Raw genomic sequence first — 21,211 nt, 5'->3', positions numbered from 1 at the left:
GACATGCATTTTCTTTTTCTTTTTTTCTTTTTTTTTGGTTTTTGGAGACAGGGTTTCTCTGTGGCTTTGGAGGCTGTCCTGGAACTAGCTCTTGTAGACCAGGCTGGCCTCGAACTCACAGAGATCCGCCTGCCTCTGCCTCCCAAGTGCTGGGATTAAAGGCATGCGCCACCGATGCCCGGCTTGAATTTTTTTCTTTAATTCCTCCAGACTATATGTAACATCTAATTTTTCATTAATTATAAAGTCCGGTCTCATGGATAAAAGCAGCAACTGAAGTGTACCAATAATCTTTTGATTGAGAACAAGGAAATCTGGAAAATTAAGTTGCCTTTAAAGCAATCGGGTTTTTTTTCTGTTTCTTTCAATGTTGAGTCTTTAAGCAACTGTTCTCACCAAAAGGTGAAAGGTTTTAAGCAAGTTGAAGGCCTGAATGACAAATAGGCAGAATCAAGGCAATTATGTTGGTAGCTACTTCCTGTTGTTTATAATGATCATTTTATGTTTCTCTTCTCCTTTCTTCTTTCTCCTCCTCCTCTTCTCTTTTTTGTTCTTCTTTTTGCCCCACATGCCTGGCTATTTCATAACTTTCATCTGGTATGGTGTACTTGTGTGTTTTGTATGTGCGGGCCACTGCAAGGGTGTGGTGGTCAGAGGATACACTGGGGTGTGCCCTTACCTTCAGCTTGCTTTGAGACAGGGTCTCTGTTACTTCTGTGTTGTGCTCACCAGGCTAGCTGGCCCCCGAGCATCCAGAGAGTGTGTCTCTATTTCCCACCTCCCTGAACGAGCAATGGGAATACCAACCTCCTATATATCTAACTTTTTAGGGAGGTACTGGGATTTGAACTTAGGTCATCATGCTTGCTGAGCAATTATTTTTCACCAACAATACCATCCTGCCAGTCTGTGTGTCAGAAGTGGTGGCAGGGCGGGGGGGGGTGTATTTGCAGATGACACCACCAGCAAAGTAAAGATCTACCTGAGACAAGAAGGAAATCAGGTCTGACATCAGGCAATTTATTTTAGACATATTTAAATACAGTACAATCTGGGGAAAGTTTCCTGGTGTAACAATCCTGTGTGCACAAGAAGGAATGATTACATTGAAACTTCTCGAAGTCCGTGTCACTTCTTCCATGAAGATGGGTTCAAGAGATAGGCTCTATGTTTTATCTTAAGGCCTAGGGGAAGATCTGGTGTGGTCTCAGTCATACAGATAGCACAGAGGTCATCTGGATTATTAGCCACCTCTGGTCCTAGTTGTGGGAGCCTGGGGGAGCTCCTGCCCATATGGATAGAGCAAGGATCACCTGGGCTACGGCCACCTCCGTCCCCAGTCTTCTGGGCAGAAATCAGTTATACATCTCTTCCACTGAAGAGACAGCCCTGTGTGTTTAACTAATGCATATCTGGTTTCCCTAATGCTTATCTGTGAGCACAAGAACCTTTGTGCTCCCAACATCTGTCCAACTTTAGCAGGGTCTCTCTCATGTAGCCCAGACTGGCCTTGAACTTATCCCCTGCCTCATATCTCCCAGAATTCTGGGGTTATTCCTGTGCATGATGTCTGGTTTACAATATAAGTTTTTAGAGGATACAGCTCAATTTATTTCACAGAAAATCTACCATATCTTTTTGCTGAGCAAGGGTAAATACCCACAATGCTAGAGTTGGCTTTGTTAAAATGAGTCATGTTACAGCTTACTTTCACTTGTCATTTGTATAAGATCACCAATCAACATGAACTATGGAGAGTTCCCTATCTTTCCCATTCCTAAGTTAACAACATACATGTTGGAGGGGTTGGGAGAGATGGCTCAGCAGTCAAGAGCATCTGAGTTTAGTTCCCAGCACCAGTTCCAAGGGATCTTCTAACGTTCTTGGGCATCAGGCACCATACGTGGTGCACATACATACCTACAGGTAAAACACTCTGACACATAAGGAAAATAGAGCCCGCCTTTAATCCCAGCACTCAGAAGGCAAAGACTGGCAGATCTCTGTGAACTTGAGGCTAGCCTGATCTACACAGCCAGTTCTAGGACAGCCAGGGCAGCACAGAGAAAACCTGTTTCTAAACAAACAAACATAGAAATAAAGCTTGGAGCTGGGCATGGTAACACTTGCCTTTAATTATAGCATGTGGGAAGCAGAGACAGGTGGATTTCTGTGTTGCAGGCCAACCAGGGCTACATAGTGACACCCTGTCTCCAAAACAAAACAAGTTGGAAAACAAAGCTAAAAAAAAAAAAACAACAAAAAATCAAATAAGTTTTCTGATACTGAGCTGTTGACAATTCAAGGTGATCTTTAAGTGGGATAATAGTTCTCTAGATTGCTGGCATCTCCCTTAAAAGGCTGATTTACTTTTAAAAGTTGTGTGTTTTGCCTACTTGTGAATGGGCATTCTGTACCTGAGTCCACAGAGACAGAAGAGGGTGTCAGACTGTTGGATCCCCTGGAATTGGAGTTACAGATGGTTATGAGCCACCTTATGGGTGCTGGGAACCAAACAGTGTCCTCTGGAGGAGCAAGTGCCCTTTACAGCTGAGCCATCTCTTCATATTTATTTTTTGCGTATTGGTGTCTTGCCTGCGTATGTCTATGCATCACACAAACGAGTAACAGACAGTTGTGAGCCACCATGTGGGTGCTGAGAACTGAACCTGGGTCCTTTGGAAGAACAATCAGTGTTCTCAACCATCGGGCCAGGTATCCAGCTCCTTGACATTTTTTCTGTTGTTTTGTTTTTTGTTTTTCAAGACAGGGTTTCTCTGCGTAACAGTCCTAGCTGTCCTAGAACTCACTTTGTAGACCAGGCTGGCCTCAACTCATAGAGAGCCTCTCCTGCTTTTACCCACCAAAGGGCTGAGTTTAAAGGCATAAGCTACCACCACCTGGCTTTTGCTGGCATATCTTAACGTGTATGAGGCCTATCTAGCCTTCATATTTTATGAAGTTTGCTTTGCTATGATGATCAGCAGAGCTGCCTGACTGGATAGAGTTCTTTTGTTGTTTGTTTTGTTTTGTTTTGGTCCTGACTGTGCTGAAACTCTTTCTGTGTGTAGACCATTGAACTCACAAAGCTACCCGCCTCTGCCTCCCAAGTACTGGGATTAAGGGCATGCTCCAACCCTGCTTGGTCAGGTTTAGGATTCTTACTTTGACTAGGATTCTTACTTTGAGTGGTAAACAAGGCTCCAAGACAGGTCTTTGAGTGACAGATCTCCTTTCCTAAAGTCACTCTGTCGGGGGAAGGTACATGATTTCTGGGCATGGTCTGGAGGTGAGATGTACATCGGTGTATGCATAACACCTGTGTATATGCATGTTTGTGTAGTGTTGTATGTGTATGTGTGCAGCTGCCTCCTGTGTACCTGTGGAGGCCATAGGTCAACTTCAGAAGCTAGCTCTGTCGACCACACTAGCCTCAAATCCACAGAGATCTACCTGCCTCTGCTTCTCAAGGGCTGGAATTAAAGGTATGAGACACCACCCGCCAGCAGGAGACAGGGTCTCTTAATGAAACCGTGCTCTCATTGGCCACTTTAAGCCCAGGAGACCTGCCTAGCTCTGTCCTTTCAACTTCGGGGTTAGAGGTGTTATGCCTGGGAACCCAAACTCATATTTTCATGCTTGGGCAGCAGGCACTCCACCCACTGAGTCATCTTTCCCATCAAGTGATGCTTATTACAGGTGCCTCCACACATCTCCTTCTTCACTTTGCATAGAGCCCGGAGGAAGTGAGAGTGGCTTTCCCCAGTCAGTTCCTAGTTCTGGCTCCATTATCTTTCCACCCAAATTTCAGTAAGTACATCGTCCAGGAAGGAACTTGGTGAGGGTGACAGCAGGCACTTCAGCCTTGTGCCACCGGTCGATGCAGAGCAGCTGTGTATGAGAGGGTAGCCATGGGGCTCCGCTGGGGACAAAAGGTGTGTGCCTTTAGGGAGGGCCTCAGATCTCGAGGAGTTCTGCCCCGGGCCCGCCTCTTGGCTTTGAGCAAGGGGTGGAGCTTGCCGGGGCGGAACCCCTGAGGCGGGAACCTCTGTGGACTGCTGGAGTTCTCCGAGGCCAGCACCGCGTGGTAGTCGTAGCACTCCACAGCCCGCAGATTTTGGATTGTCGGAGACATGGTCTGTACCCAGAAAGAGCGCGTCGGGACCTTTCCTGTAGTCGCTGCCGGCTATGAACTGGGAGCATCGTGCACGCCCGGAAGAAGGCAGGGGGTCCCAGGCCGCACTGTGTCTTTAAGAATGCTCTGTTGCTCATAACAGAGACCGTGAGTAAGGTGGCCCCTAATCCCAAGAGAAAGCGTTAGTTTGGGTCTTTAATTGGGCCAGGAGAGATGGGTGAGAATGCACTTTCTGGATGTGGAATTTGGGAAGTTACTAATGGTAGAGGGGCCTCCACTTTGAGGCAGAGCCTGCGGCCCCAGTAATTTTCAACATGGGAGAGGGCAGTTAGGCTCAGTTCCAAAGCGAGGAGAGCCCCTCACCTGAACTCGATGTCCGTGGTGCACTGCCCTTCATAACTCAGGAAGCCCCGTAGCTGGTGAATTACTGGGGTGAAGGCCGGAAGTTTCAGGCTTCAGTGGCTGGGTGGGCGGGCAGGGAATCTCTGCTACTGTCTGTCGGTTGGGTCTTGGCCACTCAGTTCTGCAGGCTCTTTACTAGGCTGAGACGTGCAGCTGGGCCGATGACCATCTGCTAGCCTGCCTCAGAACCTCATTGCAGTACCAAGGAGTCGGCAACACAGTGCCTGTCTGACTCCTGCAGGGCAGAGTGGCGAGGCTAAGTGTGCTAATCACAAAGGGTAGGGTTGTGAAGTCACAGAGGAAGTGGGATGCTGCAGCTAGGGACTGAGGCTGGCCACCCAAGAATGGGGAAGATATTGCCCAGACAGATTCTGTGGTTTCTGCCTGTGGAAGGGAGCCTCTGGGACTGGCAGGGCATACCTGGTGCCCAAGGTGGACTGATGAGTCGGGTGAGGCCACCCCACTGTAAGGGCCCCCCTCCCCATATTATACTGGAATAAAAGCAGCCTCATGTCCACCCTCAGGCAGCCTAGATACCACCCACAGTATGTGGAAGGAAAGCAGGTGACTCAGGGTACATCCTGCTGTCGCTACTTCCCTTCCCTGAACCTCCTCTGAGGCAGACCACTCTTGCTCCGTCCAAACTCACCTCTGCGCACTTTCTGTTCCTCTTGAGTAGTTGGCGCCCAGGATTTGAGGTACCAGGGCTCTGGGGACTATGTGCTGGAGAACAGCTGTGCCCAGAAAGTCACCACTGATCCCCACCCTCCTACTTCTCCAGATGCAGAGGCCTCCATGGCTGTGATAAGCCTGCTGTTCTTGGCAGTGATGTATGTTGTTCACCACCCCCTGATGGTCAGTGACCGGATGGACCTGGACACACTAGCCAGGAGTCGGCAGCTGGAGAAACGGATGAGCGAGGAGATGCGGCAGTTAGAGATAGAGTTTGAAGAGAGAAGGCGGGCAGCTGAGCAGAAGCAGAAAGCAGAGAACTTCTGGAGAGGAGACACGTCCAGTGACCAGTTAGTGCTGGGCAAGAAAGACATGGGATGGCCGTTCCAGGCCAGTGGCCAAGATGGGGGGCCTCTGGGCTGGATGCTGGGGAACCTGTGGAACGCAGGCCTCTTTTGCCTTTTTCTCATCTTTGAGCTCCTGCGACAGAACATGCAGCACGAGCCAGCCTTTGACTCCAGCAGCGAGGAGGAAGAGGAAGAAATCCGGATTGTGCCCGTCACCTCTTACACCTGGCTCTCTAATGTTCCCTCCCAGGAAGCCCTGGAATCCTTTTACAAACATTATATCCAAAATGCCATCCGTGACCTGCCCTGCACCTGTGAGTTTGTGGAGAGCTTTGTGGATGATCTCATTGAGGCCTGTCGGGTGCTCAGCCGCCAGGAGGCTCACCCACAGTTGGAGGACTGCCTGGGCATTGGAGCTGCCTTTGAGAAATGGGGGACCCTCCATGAGACTCACAAATTTGATGTCCTGGTGCCCATTGTCCCTCCACAGGGCACTGTGTTTGTCTTGGAGATGAGAGATCCGGCCCTGGGCCGTCGTTGTGGCTGTGTGAGAGTGGACTCTAAATGCATGTGCAAACATGAGAAGCTCCTGGGGGATGTGCTGTGCCTGGTGCACCACCACAGGGACCACTCGGCCATCTTGAACAAGTGTACTAGCTCCATCAAGGCAGCTCTCTGCACTGGTTCGCACCTGGATGTGTGTAAGACTGTGCAGTGGTTCCGAAACATGGTGGGCAATGCCTGGGCCCTCGTGGCCCACAAATACAACTTTAAGCTCACCCTCCCACCGTCTACCACCTCCTGCAAGCTCAGGTTGGATTACCGCTCGGGCCGCTTCCTAACTATCAGCTTGGTTCTTGGTGTGCAACGGGAAGACACCTTGGTCTACCTGGTGAGTCAGGCCCCTGAGCGAGAACAGCTCACCAGTGTGGACTGGCCTGAGTCCTTTGCAGCTTGTGAACACTTGTTTCTGAAGCTGGTGGGGCGCTTTGCTCCTGAGAACACCTGCCACCTCAAGTGCCTGCAGATCATTTTGAGTCTTCAGGACCACCAGATGCTACCCCCGGGAGCGTCCCGCCCCATGCTCACGGCCTACCACTTCAAAACGGCCCTCATGCACTTGTTGCTCCGACTGCCTCTAACAGACTGGCAGCACAGCATGCTCTCTCAGAGGCTCCAGGACCTTCTCTGTTTTTTTAGGCCAAGGCCTCCAGCAAAGGTCTCTCCATCATTTCCTCATTGGTAACACCTTCCTGCCCCTGACCATACCGATTCCTAAGACATTTCGTAATGCTGAACCTGTGAATCTTTTCCAACACCTGGTGCTAAATCCAGTAGCACACTCACAGGCAATGGAGGAATTCCACAATCTTTTGGCCCAGGTGAAAACTCTGCCTTGCTCCCCACTGGCTGGAGGACTTTAATGGAAAGCCCATTAAAAAAAAAAAATAGGAGAGGGTATTTCTGATTCTTCAGGATGCAAAGAGTTTATTTCTAACATGACCAGAAGTGTATGTGACCTTTGCCTTGCTCATGGGGACTATGATAGCGTAAATCACTCTTTTTTTTTTTTTTTTTTTTTTTAACGAGACAGGGTTTCTCTGTTTTGGAGGCTGTCGGTCCAGCCTGGCCTCGAACTCACAGAGATCCGCCTGCCTCTGCTTCCCGAGTGCTGGGATTAAAGGCGTGCGCCACCAATGCCCGGCTGCATAAATCACTCTTAGAAGCATGTGAACATGGCTGTAGCCAGTGGAACCTAGTCTGGGGGCGGAGGCGGGGACGGGGTAGTGGCTGATATTTAAGAGTCCTGACTTTTGTGAAAATACATGGAAACAGCTGCCATGGGAGGAGTTTGCTGCTGAGGATTTAAGGTCCTGTTAAGTTGTATTTCTGCGTCACCATTGGAAGCAGAAACTCTAGAGATACCTCTACCCTAGCTGACTTCTTTCTGTGACTTGTTCCCTTTGAAATGACTTGTGATACCGTTAGCTTGATTTCCACCCAAACTGATGCTCTCTACTTTCCTCCCTCGAATCGACAGCTACAGTTCATACTTGTAAGTTTTTATAACTTAACTAATTTGAAAATATAAATGAGATTTGTCTTTTTATTTATAATTTTTTTCTGAGACAGGGTCTTACTATGTAGTCCTGGCTGGCTCTGTAGACCAGGCTGGTCTTGAACGCAGATCTGCCCCACGTGCAGGGATTAAAGAGTGAGCCGCCGCACCGCCGCCGCCGCCACCACCACTACTACCTGGCTTTTTTCTTTTCTTCTTTCCTATTTTCTTTTCTTTCAAGACAGGGTTTCTCTGTGTGGCCTTGGCTGTCCTGGAACTCATTCTGTAGACCAGGCTAGCCTCAACTCAGAGATCTGCCTGCATCTGCCTCCCAAGTGCTGGAATCAAAGGTGCATCACTCCCACTGGCTGACTTTTCTATTTTCTTTGTTTCTCTGTTTCTTTGTTTGTTTGTTTTGTAACATCCTTGGCTATCCTGGAACTTGCTTTGTAGACCAGGCTGACCTTAAACTCACAGAGACCTGCCTGCCTCTGCCTCCCTATTTTAGCTGTTTTTATGTATCTGAGAAAAGCCCTAGTTACTACCCAAATATTTGTTAGTTTTGATTCATAAGTATTAAGTTAATGGTGACCCTTCCCATAGCTGAGATACCATAAGCAACACCTGATGACCTTTCTGGTGCCTGGAAGCAATATTGGGAACCTCTGCTGCTGCTTTCCCACGGGCTCTGAGATGAGCAGTTGGTTTCTGAGAGAGCTGCCTATTCAATGGAAAGGCTGAGCTGCTGTGTGCAGTCTGCTGGTGATGACTTTCTATTCTCTCTCCAAAGATGACAGAGATTGCTTGAACTTTGTTACTTTGAAAAGAGGGGTCATCACAATCCAGGCCCATTGCCAGGGCTGGACAGGAAGGTCTGTGAAGCAGTTCAAGTCTAAGAACCCTGATTCTAGAGAATGATTGGCATGCTTTCCCCTCGTCCCAAACCTTCAGCATCTTGAGTATTAAGAAAGAGTTGTGGGGGTGGTTGTTTTTGAAACATCAAGGCTGTTCTGTACCCAACACTGCCAGGAAATCTGCTGGGAAGGACCCAGGCCTGCCCTTTGACTTGCCCTCTGCTGCAGGTGGTGAGGAAGGAGTATCAAATGTTAGCCTTTGGGGCTTCTGTTGGAGAATCTACACCTTCCCCACGCCAGCAAAAATAAAAGCACTCTAGAAACTGATGTCAGTCAGTATTTGGGATTCTTGAAAACTATCTGCTTCTATCTTAACTCCAATAAAAAATGGAGGCTGTTTTCTGTATGAATTAGAATCTGTTCACTAACAACATTCGTAATACCTTTCCCAGGAAGTTCTTGTTCCTTGAACAGCTCTGGCTAGTATATCCTGGTGTTTCTCAGTTTACCTTAAAGCTGGGGTTTGCCTTGTGGTTTCCAGTGGCATGGCCAGTGGACACGAAAGAATAATTCATAAAGTTAAGGAGCATTTAAGTTATTAATTTCCATGGTACCTAAACCAAATTAAAAGCTCTTAGTAACTGCAAGCAGCATACTCTAGGCGTCTGCTGGGATAGAAAGAAGGTGGCATGCCAGCACTTGGGTGGCAGAGGCAGGCGGATCTCTGTGAGTTCAAGACCAGCCTGGTCTACAGAGTGAGTTCCAGGACAGCCTCCAAAGCCACAGAGAAACCTTGTCTCAAAAAAAAAAAAAGGTGGCATGATTGCTGGGTCTGCAGGGTTGTTTCTCGTCTACCAGACAAGAAAGCAAACGTGAAATTATGAGTGGGGAGAAGACAGCAAAGGGGATAGTCAGCAGAGCTTGGGTGGAACAGAAGGTACAAGAAAGTGTACAGGGTGTGTGTGTGTGTGTGTGTGGTGGGGTGAGTAATGGAAAAGGCAGACCTGTAGTACACTGGGAATATTCTTAACAATGAAAGGGGGAACCTCTCCAGATAGGAAGCTCTACTTTATTGTGATACAGAACCTGGCAAGCCCCCAGGCTGCAACATCAGTTCCAGCAATGGGGATGGTCACAGTTCAATGAGCATTGTCAGCACTGCTTTTTTTGTTTAGGAATTCCCTCAGTTCTCATATTGTAGCCCCACCATATAGGCTCTTTGTTTTGTTTTGTTTTTTCTGCAGACAGGTTTCTTTGTGTAGCTTTGGAGGCTGTCCTGGTACTCGTTCTGTAGACTAGGCTGGTCTCAAACTCACAGAGATCTGCCTGCCTTTGCCTCCCGATTGCTGGAATTAAAGGCATGTACCACCACTGCCTGTCCACATAGTTTCTTTATTGAAGAAACTGAGGTACAGAGAGAGTACACAATTTTTCTATGGTTGAATACCTAATAAGTGGCTGCACCTGGGATAAAGTACCCGCCCTAGCAACCTTTCACTGTGGGCTTTGGAGTGAAACAAGATTAACCGGTCCACTAGCTCTTAAGATCACGGCAGTGTGTTATTGTTTGAAAGTTCTAAGATTAATTGTTCATAGGCTAGGATTTAGGAGGTGAGGAATTTCATAATGGATACAAAAATTAAAAACATTTGCTCAGAGGCCAAAAAGAATGTAAAACACCTCCCCAACACACGCATGCACGCCTGCATGCATGCACACACACACACACAGTTTTTCTCTGTGTGGAACTGATTCTGGTTCTAAAGATCAGGTTGGGCTTGAACTCAGAGATCCACCTGCCTCTGCCTCCACCTCAGGAATGCTGGAATCAAAGGTCTGCTCTACCACATGGCCAGGATCTTGAGAAGCCCATTCAACAGCAATCTCTTTTGGTCTGAGTAACTTGGGTGATTTAAATTAGAAACTGTTATGGCAAAAGCCAGCTTTTGGCTGAAAAGTCAGCAAATTGTAGCCAAAGGTTGCTTGTTTAGCCTGATAGTAACTATTGGTCCTCACCCAAACTAAGGTTGTTTTTCTTGGATTTTAAGGAAGTAGAATCTGGTGGAGTACAATCCGTCTCCTGGCAGCCTACCAGTGGGGGAGGGGCCGACTACTTCTGTACAAACAGGGGAATTGAGTTTCACATGCCTCTGATACCAATGATAAATCACTTAATCTTTTGGCACCCTCAATTGCCTTAACTCCAAAACAAAGGCAGCATTTAGAGGAGGATGTGAAACGTCTGCCTGCTCTGGGCATGCTTGACCTACAGACACTGGGTATGAAGCTGGCACAGAGCCAGCAGTCAGCCTGTGAGGCTCATTATTGCCCCGGAATAATAGCCTCCAGTGGGTCACCAGCATCTTTCCTTTGTCAGAGATTCCCACCCAGTTCTTCAGGGACTCTAATTCAGAGCCACCTGTTACTCCTCCAATACTTGTTGCTCTTAGTTTGAACATCAAAGCCTCCAATAAGTAGCCTTCAGTGTATCTGGGAAGGCTTTCTTAGGGAACTGGCAGGAGCCAAAACCTGAGCTAACTGGAGGAGGATGGAGATGGAGAGAATTCTAGGTGGAAGAGAGCATGCATGCAGAGGAACTATGGTAGGAGCAGGCATGATGAAGGCAAGTCTGAAAAATGGCCAGAGGGGGTGGAGGAAGGGGGGTGACAAGATCAAAGTGAGGCTGGAGTCTATGGGAGTGGGGGTAGGGACAAACCCTGTAGGTCCTTGTAGGCCCCTTTGGAAGTTCCCAGAACAAAGGAACCTTTGAGGGGATTTTAGACCTCTGGGAGAAAGTGGGATGACATCAGATTTACACTTGGCAAACACCATTCTAGGCTCACTGGGAAGGGAGTGATGTGAATGGAAAGGTGAGGGGCCTGCAGAGATTCTTCAGAGGCAAAACCAGTAATGGATAAGATGGGGAGCATCCAGTCCTGGGCGCAATTGTGCAGTTCCTGGGTGGCTGACTGTAGCATTCAGGAAGGTGAGGAACATTGTAGTCTTTTCTTTCCTTAGTCCCACTGTTGTGGGGTATCCACCAGAGAGAACAGTTCAGAAATGTTTGTTTGTCTTTAAAGATACTTGCTGCTAAGCCTGACAACTTTATATATATATTTTTTATTTTTATGTACATTAGTGTTTTTGTCTGAATGTGTTCCTGTATGTGGTGTGTGAGTATAGATACATGTACACACAGTGATCTGGTGTGTATATATACACACATGCACACACAATGTTCTGGAGTGTGTAGCTGTGTGTGTATGCACAAAGGCATATGCAATGCTCCGGGGTGTGTGTACACATCCATACACAATACTCTTGGAAGTGTATACATATGTGTACACATATGTTCTAAGGAGTGTGTATGCACAAAGGCATATACAATGCTCTGGTGTGGCCGGGCGTTGGTGGCACACGCCTTTAATCCCAGCACTCGGGAGGCAGAGGCAGGCGGATCTCTGTGAGTTCGAGGCCAGCCTGGTCTACAAAGTGAGTTCCAGGACAGCCTCCAAAGCCACAGAGAAACCCTGTCTCGAAAAAACCAAAAAAAAAAAAATGCTCTGGTGTGTGTGTATACTTGCATACACAATGTTCTGGGGGGTGTATACACATGTAAACACAATGCTCTTGGTATGTATACATATACATACATGATCTTGGGGGCGTATACACAGGTAAACAATGCTCTGGTTGGTGTATACATGTATACACGATGCTCTTGGAGGTGTATTCATATACATAATGCTCTGGGGGGGTTGTACACATGAATACATTGCTCTACATTCCTTCTTGCCCCCCTGGAACTTTGAATAAAAATAGCCTTTTGGTACCCACACAGCAAACAAAGTTACTTCCTCAGAAACCTGCCTCAGCATTAAAACCCAAATTCTAGGAAAGCAGAGCTTTTCCTCCCCGGGATCCACACGTCCTACTCCGCGCCTAGCGTTTGGCGCCGGGGTGTTTTCAAACTACTTCAGCGTGGTTACCGCTGTCTTCAATCTCACTGGGAACAGACTTCTATGAGCAACTTCCCGCCAGCTTTTCATGACCACCCTTTTACCAGCAGCCTATGCGGTCTGCGCAGGCGCGCCCCGACCACGCCCTCCCGTGACGTCACGCGGCGGTTACCGCGCTTCCACGCTTGGCGGTCGCAATTTAAAACCAACTCCGGAGACCTGAAGAGCTAAGATGAGAACTCCACTCCCAAGTGAGCTCGAGTGGGTCGAGGCGCGGCGGGCAGGGTCAGGACTGAGGGGCGCTCGCGTGGGCAAGTCCGGAAGGGACGAATGTGCTCAGCTGGGTTCGGCCGGGGGTCGGGGGCTGAGCGCGGAGGCGGGGGAAGGGAGAGGAGGGAAGTGGGGTTCTGGCCCAATCAGGGCGCAGCTGCAAGTGGCGGCCGGGCTCTTCTGCTCCCCGCGCTCCGGTGCTAGGAGGATGAGGTGGTGCTTTTTCTGGACTGGACGTTATTTGGGGAGCTGTGAAAGCGAAGTGGTGACCGCTCTGTGTTGAGAGACTTTATTTTGGAACTGGTTCAAAAGTTTTGAATGCTCCCTTTGGGACAGACCTTCCTTCGGTCAGGAGATTCACAACAGAAGAAGCCTGGGCACTGGAGGTAGAGACTGGAGGATCAGAAGTTCAAAGTTATTCTCAGCTATAGCGAGTTCGAGGCTAGCCTGTGTTATCTGAGACCCACTTTGAAAGGGAGCGTGGCGCGCGGATAGCGCGCAAAACAAGGTACCCCTTTCCTCTTGGAGCTTGTGTTCAAGTCGAGACAGTACAGGAAATACTTGACAGATAAGGCCTAGTGCTGTGACTCCTCAATTGTGGGCTCGAGGTTTTTAGGCAGACATTGGGAAGAACGTTACAGCGAGAGCAGTGTGCATGAAAGTGAAGATTCAGGAAAGAGCCTGGACTGGGCAAGGGACTAACTAGAAGGTCATAACTAAGGTTAGTGAGATTGGATGGTAGGCAGGACCTGGGAAGACCTTGGTAAGAGGTTTGGAATAATAGTTTCATTTTGGACATGTTGCCTGTGACTTCCTGGACGGGTGCTCAGGTGAAGGGGTCTGTATCTCCTGGATGAGTTTGACAGAGATCCATAGGCTGCCTGAGAGGTAGATTTGTATTTCTCCATCATATAGATCATAAAGCCATGGGTACAGGTGAGAATACTAGACAGACCTCGTGGAGAGTACATCGCGCACCAGCACAGAGAGGCCGGATGAGAGGAGGCACTGGTCACGGGAGCCAAGAGCAGTTCAAGAAGAAAAAAGTCATTAGTTATTTCGAATGCTGTTGGGTCTCAAAAACAAACAAACAAAAAACCGAAGCCTGGAGGAAGAGCTCACACTGTTTGACCACATGCAAGCTGCTCTAATCATGGCAAGACTGTTCTTATGAAATGGTAGGGATGGGAACCAGAGCAGAGGAGTTGAATGAATGGGAGGACATGAATAGGCAGAGGGAAATGCTTTTGACTCAGTAACCATCTGTTGAATTAGAATAGATGCATACTACCCACCACAGAGAGGATCAGAGGATTTAAAGGAAAGTTGTGTTGATTATACTCTTATACTCTTCAACTTACAGGAAGCGTTATAAGTTTTTCTCCTGCCTTTCGTCCCTGTTCCCATACACAACCATTTGTTGTTTATTGTGTCTACTCCTTTTGTTGTGTAGGTCTTGTGCCTTGTGTTCGTGCTAGGTGAGCGTTCTACCACAGCTGCCACAGCTCTATATATCCCTCCCCCCAGACACAGACAGGGCTTCTCTGTGTAGCTTGGGAGCCTATCCTGGCACTTGCTCTGCAGACCAGGCTGGCCTGGAACTCTCAGAGACCTGCCTGCCGCTGTCCCCCGAGTGCAGGGATTAAAGGCGTGGGCCACCAAGGCGTGGCCCTCCCAGACTCCTTTTATTTTTAATGTGTTCCTATAAAATGTTGTGTCTGTTGTAGTTACATTGTATCACCTGTTCTGGAACAGCGAGATCTGCGCCCAGCTCAGCTCTCCCTCCCTTGCTGCTTTGCTTTCTTCCCCTCTCTCCCACTCCATGCCAACCTACCAGCCAAAGCCCGGTGTATGTTCTTCCTCTTTGGGCAGTGGTGAAGCAAATGCAGCACAGATACATATAGAGAGCTTGCTTAAAGTTTTGTCAACTAGTGAGTGATGGAGCCAAACTTGAAGCAGCGCTTTCTGTTTCTTTTAGGGTTAGGAATAAGGGTTCTTTGTGGTTTTTTTTTTTAATCTCCTTCCAGGAATCTTGTGTCTTGCTCTAAACAGTAGCTCATAGTCACTGCCATAGTCACACCATGAACGTGTCATTAGTAATAATGGTACCATTTTGCCCCCATGTGTTTAATACCACCTCTATGTGTCCAGCTCATTTTCTCTTACTCCCAGCCTTCAGGCTTTTATTCTGCCACTTTTTTCTGCCTATTACCATCTTGTGTCCTGTTCCTTCCTTATTTATGTTACGTTCCTGGTCAGTCAATATAATCACATGTTTCTCTGTGTCCTCTTACTTCTTTACAGGTTCTTGGCAAAACCCCACAATCATGGTTAATTAATTAATTTATTTATTTATTTTGGGTTTTTTGAGACAGGGTTTCTCTGTGGCTTTGGAGACCGTCCTGGAACTAGCTCTTGTAGACCAGGCTGGTCACGAACTCACAGAGATCCTCGTGCCTCTGCCTCCCGAATGCTGGGATTAAAGGCGTGCGCCACCAATGCCTGGCTTCCTGGTTAATTTAAACATAACCTGTTCTATAGACTTGACAGTGGCCAGAGAAAAATACCGGGAGTTGCCAAATGGTTGGTTTTGGGGACTCTTCAAAGCTACCCATCAGTTATGCCACATTTCCTGCTTCATTCCTTCTATTCTAGATAACCATTTCTTCCTTAGCTTTCCAGTGCCTTCTCCATTACTGACCCTCCAGCTCACCTGTATTCTATACACGAGGGCAATAAAAACAACAGAGAATAAGTGACTTAGTTGGTAGAATCCTTGTCTGTTTTTCTCCCATGACTTGTGCTTCTCCAGCCCCTTTGCTGGTTGCTCTTTCCTGTTCTGTAGTTTTTGATGTATTCTGGGACCCTTCTGAGATATCAGCCCTTCTTCAGTCATGTATTTTAGAGAGCTCACCCAGTGTGGTAAATGAATAACTCCCAAACTCATCTAGCCTGAAATTGTCCCCTGAATTCTACAATTAGATATTGTAGTGCAGTTGGATGGCTGGGGAATGGGAGAAGTCTAGAACTTCTTCAGGGTGTTCTCACTATGACAACCAGAGAAATCCTCTGTCCTCCTGAAGCTCAAGTTAGCTCATTTTGTTCCTCCTTTCCTCATTACCCAGTTGTATCCATTCTCACTGCATTTAAGAGGCAAAGTCAGAACTGGGGATGCTAGGTTGGTAGAATGCTTGCCTAACATTGAGGTTTACTCAAACCCCTAGCTCTGGGTTTGAGCCCCAGTGCCACACAAACCAGGCATAGTAGCATATGCCTGTAATGCCAGAGTGCAAGAGGTGGTGGCAGGAAGATTAGAATTTCAAGGCCATCCTCAGCAGTTGTGAGTTTGAGGCTAGCCTGGGCTACATGTGACCCTATCTAAATAAAGTCATTACAGTGGTCATGAGTCATGCTCTGAAGCTCCTGAAAGTTGGTCTTCTATTGCTCTGTCTAGTGCTCTTTCTTCCTTGTCTTGGCCCTGGAGAGCCTGAGGATTTGTTTGCCCCTAGAGAGGCCTTCCTGCTTAGACTAGTGTATTCTGTCACACTGGGCATGCTCTGACCTTTGTTTTGTGCCCCTGCTTCCACGTGGTTTTCCCAGACTGTGCGTGGCTTTGTTTCTGGTGTAAGCTTTTTGGTAAAGTCTCCACTGACTACTGTATTTATAGTGACCTTGCCAGGCAGTGGCATACACCTTTAATCCCCGCATTTGGGAGGCAGAGGCAGCAGGATCTCTGAGATCAAGGCCAGCCTGGTCTACAGAGCGAGTTCCAGGACAGCCAAAGCTACCCAGAGACCCTGACTTGAAAAAACCAAAGAACCCCTCCTCCCCCCCAAAAGTGACTTTACTGACAACTCCCATCTTCCTTATTCCTTTCCTGCTTCACCCTTCTCCAAAACATGTATACCCAACACACACACACACACACACACACACACACACACACACACACACACACGTTTCCATCTTTTCAGAACACTCTTTGTGCACTAGCGAGTCCAACGATTGCTGATGTTTTACTGCCATTACCTTTAAAGCAAGTTACACTCTTCAAATCACTCTATACTTAGTTGTCTCTCACACATCTCCTCAAAGTGGTTACCTAAGATATTAAATTCAGTTTCCTAGACTAAGGTCTAAACTTTATTCTAGATTTCCAAAATTTCCCCCAAAGCGCTCTTAGCTATCTTTTTGAGCAGGGATTGACTGAGAGTCTGTTTGCTGCTTTTGGTTTATATGTCATTTGTTTTCTTCTCATCCAGAAGAGCTCCCCTGGCTTTTTTGGTAATTGGCTTGTTACTTTTACTTGTTTTGAGACAGGATGTCACTGTGTAGCCCCTGCCTGCCTAGGGCTTGTACGCAGTCCAGGCTGGCTTCCAACTTGCAATGCTCTGCTGGCTTCCAGCATTATGGACATGTGCTTCTCAGCCCAGCTCTTCTTTTCTGTGCTCCCTGGCACACTCCAGTTTGTATCTCAGCACTGTTTATCCGGGTCAGTACCCCAGGATGGCGGAGCTTTCTTGTCTCTAAGTAAGCAGTGCAGACACGAGTAGAGGCGGCTACTGTATAATGGGATGCGTGCGCCACTAGACTTCAAATCAAAAGCCTCAGTTTCAGTCGAGGTGCCAGTCCCTGCTGGGTTGTTGTAGGCATGCCTTAACCAAGAAACTACCGCTTCTACCAGTGTTCTTGTCTTTAATGACATTAAGTTTTCATTCATTTCATTTTCTGAGCCGTGTCTCATTGTGTTGCCCAGGGTAGGTTTGAGCTAACTCTCCTGCCTCAGTCTCCTAAATGCTGGGATTACAGGTGTGAGCTATTGTCTTGTAAACTGCCCCCATTCTAGATTTAGCTAGATGTTTGTTTGTATCCTTTAGCTTTTTCCTCTGCTCTTATATTTCTTACAAGGTGGTGGTTAGATCTAAAGTATTAGTTACATTTAAGTTAAATATTTCTGGCAAAAGCATTTCCTAGATGATTCTAAGAGTTTCCTGTAGTTGGGACTGGAGGGATGGCTCAGTGGTTAAGATTACTGACTGCTCTTCCAGAGGACCTGGTTCAATTCCCAGCACACAACATTGACAGCTCACAATTGTCTCTGATTCCAGTTCCAGGGGATCTGACACCCTCACACATACACACATGCAGGCAAAATACCAATGCACATAAAATAAAAATAAACTCTAAAAGAATTTCCTGTGGTATCACTTTACAGATGAGGGAACTTCTCATTTTTGGTGAGGCTGCATTGTCTGATTGGTTAATGTAGTCACTGCCCGTCAGCTTTTGTAGTTTGCATGTGATTTGTGGCCAATTCTTGGGAATACGCTGTGTGTTTGTGTGTGTGTGTGTGTTGCATATTTTGAATGTTTTTTTCTCCATTTTCCTGCCAAGACACGGAGGAGCTGGTATTAGATCCCAGCCTCTATGACTGTAGACCACCCTCATCATTGCTCAACACCAGTGTCTCCTTGGCCTGACATTGTGGGTGACAGATGTGCTTCTGCTAGTTTGTGAGCTTATCAAAGGCAGCGACTTTGTCTCATCTATCTCTCGGCCCTTGGCGGTGTTGGGAATGTAACCTGTCCTTAGGCATGCTAGGCAAAATGCTCTACCGCTCAACTCCATCTCCAGTCCTGCCTCATTGTGTTTATCCTGTGTTGTGCTTGAATGACAAGAGCTATGAAGCGGGTGTTTGTCCTCTTACCTTTCTCCTTACTCCCCACTCCACTGCCACCCCTCCAAGAAACCCAAACTATAGAGTGTCTAGCATCATGCATTGTAGGACTTAGCAGAGAATGTTCATCGAGCCCCATGGCAGGCCCAAGCCCCCTTTTGATAAAGGAAATAATTCTGTTGAAGGTTCTTGAACAAGTATTTTGTTCTGTCACTGCCAGAAACAATGAACAACTCTTCTCCAAAGACCAATGGACACCAGCACGGTATTTTATCACCGTTGGAGCGGGTGTCCCGGCCTGCGAAGCCCACTCTCAGTACTCCTAACACCCCAGTCCTTGAAGACTTTCCTCAGAATGACGATGAGAAAGAGCGGATGCAGCGGAGACGCTCCAGGGTCTTTGACCTGCAGTTCAGTTCGGACTCCTCTCACATGCTAGCCTCCCCTAACAGGTGAGCACATTTCTGCATTGGTTCTGTTGGGTAACATGGGTTGTATGGGTCCTGGTGCCTCCTTAGTACCTTATTGGTTCTGGGCATTGGGGTTTTTGTTTTGATTTAATATGTGTATTATGTGTTTGCATGTGTGCGTGCACGCATGTAGAAGGCCAGCCAACTTGTAGGAGTTATTTTTCTCCTACTCTGTGTTCCAGGGATCAATCTCAGGTCATCAGGTTTGGACACAAGTACCTTTACCCACTGAGCTATCTTGCTGGCCTCCTGGGTTTGTGTTTTGAAGTAACTATATTGTAGATCCTTGCTAGAATTTTTATTTTTCATTTAGGACTACTGATGCTTCAACTACCATATCTAAGTTTACAAACACACAGATTACAGAACATTACTCTACTTGTATCAAGCTTTCTACTGAAAATGTGAGTATTTGTTAGTTTATAATTATTTAGGCAGAATCTTGCTTTGTAGCTCCAGGTGGCCTTGAACCTTTGATCCTTCTGCCTCACCTAATTTCAGGTATCTAATTTGTACCTGATTTTGTGTCTGGTCATAGGGAGACAGGGCTTTGATTTAGGTAGGCAATGTGATGACTTGTTTATTCTCTGGTGTGGCTTCCTAACCCTGGTTTGCTCAGGGTGGCTTTACTGTTTCTGGTGGCAGCTTTGATGCTGCTGCTTATGATTGGCTTCCTGGTTGTCGTATATCTAACATGGCAACATGACGTACTGACAAAGGTGTGAGTTTGGAAGCTAATAATGAGTTCTGGAGCATTAGAACTTTCTTTTTCTGACTTATAAACCGGGTGACTCCCTGCCTCAGAGGCTTCTGCAGAGTTCTTAGAGCAAGGCCTGTGCCCAGTGAGCTCTCATGTATTCTCAGTTTTCAGCTGGGGGGTGTGGGTGAGGTGCATTGTGGATTTGGCTGTGTTGCAAGTGTTTGTGGGAACTGAGGTCAATGGGAGTGTTTGTATGTAAACTCTAGTGTCATTATTTACAGGAGCTTATGAGAAGCCTGTGAGTAATAAACCTTTTTGTAATGTTTTCCCCTAGAAAATCACTACTAAGAATGCTTTTGGCTTGCATTTGATTGATTTCATGTCAGAGATTCTTAAGCAGAAGGACACAGAACCAACCAACTTTAAAGTAAGAAGCACGGGTACTCTCCTTCCAGCCGACTCAGTGATTATTTCTAATGCTTAGTGTAACACACTTGAAGTCTGCAAATACACAGGAGCCTTCCTGATGAGACAGTACTACCATGGCTCCTTCACGTCCTTCCCTCAAAGGGCTATGTGCAGGCTCAAAACAGATTTTTATTCCCCCCCAGTTTAGTACCTTTCATTTTTTCCTCTTCAATAAATATTTTATGAATCCAGCTGAGTTTTACCATTGTCCAAAGTGCTGTCCTGTGCATCTTCCTGAGTCAGTTGTGCTTTTGGGCTAGGTGGCTGCTGGCACCTTGGATGCCAGCACCAAGATCTATGCCGTTCGTGTGGATGCTGTCCATGCTGATGTGTACAGAGTTCTTGGAGGACTGGGCAAAGACCCACCATCTCAAGAAGAAGCGGAGAGCCACGGTGCAGGTACACAGACTGGGGTCTGGAGGTAAAGGGCTACTTCTAGTTGGACTGGGCAATATTTCTAGAATGTGGTTTTCCATGAGAAGATACAGGAAATGTGACTTGCTTGATTCTGTAGAGAACTCTTGATGGATGGTGAATTATTTTATATATCTGTTTGTCCCTTGGGATGGGTGTCTTACTGGGAACTGAACTGAGCCTCATCCAACCCAGGCAGCCGTCACAGCTGCCTTTTATGCTGGGTTTCTCAGGGCAGTCTCACTGTTTCCTAAAGGCCTTTGGTTCTCCTTACAGGAGCTCCTTTCCTTTAAAAGGACTGAATAAAAGCTTTAGACATTCTTTAGCAAGACCGAATAAACACTGACCCAGTAGCTTCTGCTGGTGTCTTTGGAAATGATTGTTTTTTGGTTTTCCTAGACAGGGTTTCTTTGTGTAGCACTGGCTGTCCTGGAACTCATTCTGTAGACCATACTGGCCTTGAACTCAGAGGTCTGCTTGCTTGCCTATGCCTCCTGAGTTGCTAGGATTAAAGGCCTGCGCCACCACTGCCACCTGACCGACCAGATATGGATTTTTTGTTTTGTTTTGTTTTTTGAGACAGGGTTTGTCTGTAACAGTCCTGGCTGTCCTGGGACTTACTCTGTAGATCAGGCTGGCCTCGAACTCACTGAGGTCTGCCTCTGCCTTCCAAGTGCTGGGATTAAAGGCTTGTGCCGTCATCGCAGATTGGAAATGGATTTTTGTTTTTTGTTTTTTCGAGACAGGGTTTCTCTATGGCTTTGGAGGCTGTCCTGGAACTAGC

The 21,211-nt window shown here is 47.2% G+C and overlaps 2 protein-coding genes across 5 annotated transcripts in view; both read left to right on the top strand.

Moving 5' to 3' along the window:
- Positions 1-4,620: 4,620 nt before the first annotated feature.
- Itpripl1 (ITPRIP like 1) lies at positions 4,621-7,010 on the top strand. Its single transcript, XM_040746244.1, is given in 3 exon segments — positions 4,621-5,235; positions 5,319-6,748; positions 6,750-7,010. Coding segments are annotated over 2 exon segments (1,647 nt in total). The 5' UTR covers positions 4,621-5,235; positions 5,319-5,332; the 3' UTR covers positions 6,981-7,010.
- Positions 7,011-7,385: 375 nt separating this feature from the next.
- The window catches only part of Ncaph (non-SMC condensin I complex subunit H), a 33,690-nt gene continuing 19,864 nt past the window's right edge, over positions 7,386-21,211 (top strand). Inside the window, exons 1-6 of one of the 4 annotated variants that reach the window (XM_040746241.1) lie at positions 7,386-7,612; positions 12,539-12,679; positions 18,596-18,827; positions 19,159-19,249; positions 19,880-19,972; positions 20,274-20,412. In XM_040746241.1, coding sequence (XP_040602175.1) covers positions 12,661-12,679; positions 18,596-18,827; positions 19,159-19,249; positions 19,880-19,972; positions 20,274-20,412 — 574 coding nt within the window. In that variant the 5' untranslated portion in view covers positions 7,386-7,612; positions 12,539-12,660. Of the gene's footprint in view, positions 7,613-12,535; positions 12,680-13,090; positions 13,207-18,595; positions 18,828-19,158; positions 19,250-19,879; positions 19,973-20,273; positions 20,413-21,211 lie in introns of those variants that run through there. The other 3 variants (XM_040746240.1, XM_040746242.1, XM_040746243.1) reach the window with 3 other exon arrangements.

Source organism: Mesocricetus auratus, unplaced genomic scaffold, assembly GCF_017639785.1.
Source record: "Mesocricetus auratus isolate SY011 unplaced genomic scaffold, BCM_Maur_2.0 Super-Scaffold_100004, whole genome shotgun sequence".
In the NCBI taxonomy this organism is placed as follows: Eukaryota; Metazoa; Chordata; class Mammalia; order Rodentia; family Cricetidae; genus Mesocricetus; species Mesocricetus auratus.
The sequence above is the reverse complement of the archived record's forward strand: the minus strand, read 5'-3'. Positions and strand labels throughout refer to the sequence as shown.